Source organism: Acartia tonsa, chromosome 7 (genome assembly GCF_053477335.1).
Source record: "Acartia tonsa isolate MP-2025a chromosome 7, ASM5347733v1, whole genome shotgun sequence".
In the NCBI taxonomy this organism is placed as follows: domain Eukaryota; kingdom Metazoa; phylum Arthropoda; class Copepoda; order Calanoida; family Acartiidae; genus Acartia; species Acartia tonsa.
Window position 1 is genome coordinate 37,050,167 of NC_137266.1, and position 5,760 is coordinate 37,055,926.

The 5,760-nt window shown below is 32.3% G+C and overlaps 1 protein-coding gene across 1 annotated transcript; it reads right to left on the reverse strand.

Annotated features, from left to right (window-relative positions):
* Positions 1-1,845: 1,845 nt before the first annotated feature.
* LOC145323685 (uncharacterized) lies at positions 1,846-4,205 on the reverse strand. Its single transcript, XM_080166133.1, has 2 exons — positions 3,982-4,205; positions 1,846-2,999 (listed from the first exon to the last, which is right to left on the reverse strand). Exons 1-2 carry the CDS (start codon positions 4,072-4,074, stop codon positions 2,694-2,696), a joined length of 399 nt encoding a protein of 132 aa, XP_080022259.1. The 5' UTR covers positions 4,075-4,205; the 3' UTR covers positions 1,846-2,693.
* Positions 4,206-5,760: the final 1,555 nt, after the last annotated feature.

The following is a 5,760-nucleotide window of genomic DNA, read 5'->3' on the forward strand; positions in this document are numbered from 1 at the left end:
TTTTTTTGTGAAAAAAATTAAAAACTAGTTACACATCAGACTACAAACCATTTTTACAAAATTTGACTCAAATGTGATAGTGCATTGAGCAAATAATTTTTTAGCCTTCTAAATTTATCCCCTCATTTCCAAATAATTACTAAGGGAGCAATCAATAATTTTGTGTAAACAAAATTATTAGAAGCGCATCTCCTCTATACGTTTAATTATAAGAATATTATTCTCCGAAAGACTATGGACATTGGAATGTTTATTAAACTAGTTTCCAGTCTTGTAATAACGTTTTCTTATTCGTTGGCTTAACCACCATGGGGACTTTTATTGAATTTTGATTGGATGGTTTATTAAGTTGAGTGTCCAATCGTTTCAACCACTAATTGTAATCTAAATCGAATCGTCAGAGATGTACAGAACATTATTTTATCGGCCATTGTTATATCCCTTTTAGATCCCAGACGTATACTACTTTTCATTTATAGATTTTTGGTCCTCTGAGTGCACATAAATTTTTTTCTGCTGCATAATTTACTTACACATTAAGGTAATTCTGTTTATCATAATGGGGGAGGGGGAAGGGTTAAATCCATTTATCTTCTAATGTATATCCTCTAGAAATACTGAAAATTTTCTAACATAAACAGTCCATGTATTATTTATATAAAAATGAAAGAAATGTTGAACCGTTATAAGGAGAATATAATCTCATTAGGTATCCCACTGAGTAATAAAAATAACTATTCAGAAATATTGTTGGAGCCTGATCTGGAACTTACTAAGATTCAAAGGCTAGCTATTTCTTTCCGCAACATTGATAAGAGTATAAATAAAAATATCATTGAGGCAATATTGGCCAGGTATGGTGACAAGCTGGAACATCTTGTCGTTAAGGATCTAAAATTACCCAACAATACTGTCCTTCAATTGACTCCTCTATCTGAACTAAAATCTGAATTTGATTATGTTGACGTAAACATTGTGCACTCCTTTATAGATGCAGTTGTCAATGGAAGCATTAATCATTTGTCAATACGATGTTTTATACGTGATATGGGAAATTTAGATAATCTCACATTTCCAAAGCTACAATATCTTAAATTACGCTGTATGTCTGGTGAATCTGTTTTAGCATTGATCAAGTGTAGCAAGAATACCATTAATACATTAATATTAGAGTTAATAAAATTTGAGCATGGACCAGCTCATTATGTTCATCGTGAAATATCTAGACATTTTGATGTTGGAGATGTAAATATACCAAATCTTCATCATCTAGAATTACTACAGTTAGGGAGTTGAATCCATTTTTATAGAAGCAGAAATATAATCTATGATTATGGTTTGGACCCTCTAAAACTGTAATCTACCTTTCCACTTTCCCCTCTCTTGGTGAAGATATCTTCAACGGCGATACGATTTTTGAAATGTAAGATTCTACTTTCCCTTCTCTTGGTGAAGATATCTTCAACGCCGATACGATTTTTGAAATGTAAGATTCCACTTTCCCCTCTCTTGGTGAAGATATCTTCAACGTCGATACGATTTTTGAAATTTAAGATTCCACTTTTGCCTCTCTTGGTGAAGATATCTTCAACAAGAGAGACAAAAGTGGAATCTTATATTTCAAAAATCGTATCGGCGTTGAAGATATCTTCACCAAGAGAGGGGAAAGTGGAAGGGTAGATTACAGTTTTAGAGGGTCCAAACCATAATCATAGATTATATTTCTGCTTCTATAAAAATGGATTCAACTCCCTAACTGTACTAGGTGACTACATAGAGAATGTTGCTCTATCCTTACTATTATTAGGAGGGACTGAATTTAGAAATGCTTCCCTACCAATTGTTGATATGTCAAGACTAAAGTGTATTTATTTGAGGTATTATAAAGATAAAACATCTGAACTAAAGGTGATCAAAGCTTTTGGTAGAAATATTACAGAACTATGGATGTTTGATAAAAGAAAAAATACTTGTAGAGTATATTTACAAGAGATAATACGATGCTATATGAAATAAGTATTGAGCCCGCGTAGATACTGTAATTATGATTATTAAAAGTTTGAACAGTGAACCTATGACCGACGTTCAGACATTTATAGTTCTATAAAGTAGCTACGCTCATAACAATAACAAATTATCTAATGTTTCATTAAGGCAATAATTAATTTTTATTATTGCTAGTATCATTGGTTAAATGCAATATTATAAATCTTTTTTATACAATTTATATCATATGTATAATTGGTAAATATATGAGAGAAAATAAATAAGTTTTTCTTATGGCTAGATGCGTAAAATGAAAATACCCATTTCTACATTTTAAAATTATTTACAACTACATAGCAGTTTTGTATAAAAATAAACAATTTAAAAGGCCAAAAAAAGAGAATTATTGCACTATTATGGGAGAAAAATATAATTCTAATTTAAAATATACATAATCATCGTTTTCTTGTTTTAATTTATTTATATCACTAGATATTTTATATCTTTCTTTCTGTTCTAAATAACTATAATTAGCTAAGTTTTAAGTTAGTAGTGAGATTCCATCACTATATAGTTTTGTACTGTGTCATTTTGGGTTGGCGGCGGATCAGCGCATTCACAGAACGCACAGTCAACCGAAAAGCGCAATATCACCAAAGGCTCTGCTCATACAATATGCTGGATTAGTTGGCCGCAAATCAATGGGTCTACATTGATTGCGGCATCCAAACATTGAAATCTCGCATGGCGCGCTCTACGAGGCCGCCGCCTGCCCCGCCGGCTCCAACTCCCATTTCGCTGGCCGCAAGTTTACCGCCGTCTTGCGAGGAAAAGCCGCCGTATTGTTGGCTAGAAAAACCGCCGCTGGAAGTAGCGCCGGAAAAGAAAGAGCTGAACATCCCGCCGCCACCTCCACCGTTATTACCCGCCGCAGCTACGGAATTGTTTGCCGCGCCTCCCATAGCTCCCGAGTTGTTGGTTCCGCAGAAATTTGCATTTGCGGCTACTTGGTTCTGAAATAAATAAAAATAAATTTTTATAAAGGTGCTGCAGCAATAACACAACACCAAGATTTTAACGACTATTAAGATAAGGTTAGTCCCAGGTTGGTTTTCAGCAATTAAATCTAAATGTATTTAAATATCAGGGTAGTTCTTTTTGAGAATTCATATACCCTAGCTACTATGGGCGACACCTTTTTTCTGTTACAAAAATAGCTAAGAAAAATCCAAAACAAATACCTTAAACTAAAACGTTTTTTTTTACACTATTTTCTTAATCCTAAAATAACTGTCTGTACAGTTAAAATTTTCAGGCTATTTTCTCAGTTACTATAGTTAAACTAATTAAGAACAATGATTTCATCAAAATTTTTCCATCAAATCAAGAATTGTGTACATATTGCAACCAAAACAACGAGAAAAAAAGTAACTTTATTTTTTTAAATCAGTGCTCAAAAATAATTAAACTAATTAAGTTTGATTTTCTTTGAATGTAAAAAGTCTTGATAAGCTTAAAAACTTCTAAAATTTCCTAAACTCAGAATTCAAAGTACAGAAATTTACAATAAAATATGTGTTAAATCATATGAACTAACTATTTTGTTATTTTTTACTGAAGCAAGCTTTATTAAAAAAAAAACAAGTTATTTTTTTGATGAGCAGATTAAGAGCAAAGTACGCCTCAATCAATTCGTGTTAAAAAGCACATTTTTGAACTGGCCATTTTTAAAAATCACTCAGATTATTAGTTACTAATTCAGAAGTTTATTGAACAATTATTTCCAGTATGATTTCAGCATGATTATTATTTAATGATTATTAATTAGTAAATATATAAATAATGTATCTAAAATATTAGGAAAAAATATGAAACAGGTTTAGTTAGGATAGGCCATAAAAAATCAAATTAACCTAGAATTGTCTAAAAAACCTAAGTTTTTTCATTGTGACCTAGACGGAATTTTCAATTAAAAAAATAAAGAATTAAAATTACCTGATCCATGTTGAAAACTGCCATTCCCGCCGGCATAGACGCTGTCTGGTTGTTGCTATAGCTGGCAGCAAACACTTGCAAGTTTCTTCTCATTTGTAAATTATGCAGTTTCCGCGGTTTATAATAAAAATCTAACAAGATTATAACATATATTTAGTATTTATATATGTTTATAATCTCCTCTGCTCCTGTCTTGACTGAAGTTTTGACTTGAATTGAGTTCTCATTACGAGTGTGTAGTGTTATATATAGGCTCTAAACATGGTTGCCGGCGCTAAATTTTGGACAATGCTCATTTTTAAAGATGAGCGACGATGGGAGTCTTTTTAGGCGATGATAGTAAGGGGACATTTTGCAGTTTACTATAATAGTACCCAAAGTTTTATAATAACGTTTTCTTGTTCGTTGCTTTAACAACTTAAAAGACTTTAATTGAATTTTAATTATTGAACTATTAAGGTGAGTGTCCATACGTTTCAACCACTAGTTGTAATCTACAGAATGGGTAATCTTGTGGAAAATCCATTTTGTGTTTTCTAGCGGCTGCTGTTCAATGATATAAAGAGCTTACAACCATCCTAAGACTTTAAATCTAAAAACATACTATCCTGAGACCTATGTAAAGTTCTCTAAAAAGAAGAATTTAATTAGTTCAGGGCTTATTGAGATCTTAACAAACAGAAAAACAAAAAAATGTTTTTTACCAACACTATACTATTACTATCTTGCTTTATAGGAGTATAAGCGGCATCGCCCCCTAGAGGCCTCTAGGGGCACTTGAAGATGGGGGTTTAGAATCCCAAACCCATTATTTTTATTTTAGATTATAATTATTTTTTTCTGGTATGGGGTGATTTTTTTCATGGGGTTATTAATCTTGGGAGGGTGGTTGTACCCTCCCCCAAAATAGTAATAAACCTTCGCGGGACCTATGAGAAGCTACAAAATTAAAGAAAACCCAATCGGTTCAGCGGTTAGCGAGATCCTTTGGTACAAACAAACAAACAGACAGACAGACAGACAGACAGATATCGTTCAACTTTGTATCATAGATATTTGCACATATTTAAGTATCGAGGAAAGAAACTAGGTTGACAACCCTATTATAGGCCGGCGCAAGGGGGGCAGATACAATTTGACAGAGAGAGAGAGAGAGATAGATATAGATAGATATTGAAAGGGGGGAACAGATCAGACATTATGGCGCGATCTAAACCTAAGGCTTTATAGAGGGTTACAAAAACATTAAGCAAGGACAAAATTATACAAAAGAAGCCATTCATAAAACTTTACAATTTTAATTGCAGCTGAAAAAGTCTTATTGACGATGTACGCCACCAGTTACAATAAACAAAATTAACCCTTCAGTTGATCAAAATCATTGGTGGAAAAGTTTGGATACTTTAGATTTGTACCAACCAATCAAGATTTAAGAAAAGTATCCAAAATTACAAATAGAGGATTGTAATAATAATTTGGGTACTAGTATAATTTCCGGTCCAATGTTCCCTTCCTCTCTGAGTTTTACTCATAGAGAAATTTTCCTTATGGTTTTACTGAATATCTTTATCAGACAGATGGTCGGATGTAAGTTAGAATGGACAACCCTGTTTATAGAGTAGCTTCGCTACTAAAAAAAATAAAAACATATATATGTTTATATATATATATATAATCTTATACATATAATCATGTAAAATGCTAAAACACACGTACAACTAATTAAAACCTTTTTTTCACTTCTTTCCCAAATACTTCGTTTTAAAATCAAGTTTTTTT

What these genes read in the sequence shown, in the direction of transcription:
- LOC145323685 (XM_080166133.1), bottom strand. Translation starts at nt 4,074, where the DNA reads ATGAGAAGAAACTTGCAAGTGTTTGCTGCCAGCTATAGCAACAACCAG. An exon ending in CAGTTTTCAACATGGATCAG is followed by an intron (nt 3,000 to 3,981) that starts GTAATTTTAATT and finishes TATTTATTTCAG; the next exon opens with AACCAAGTAGCCGCAAATGC.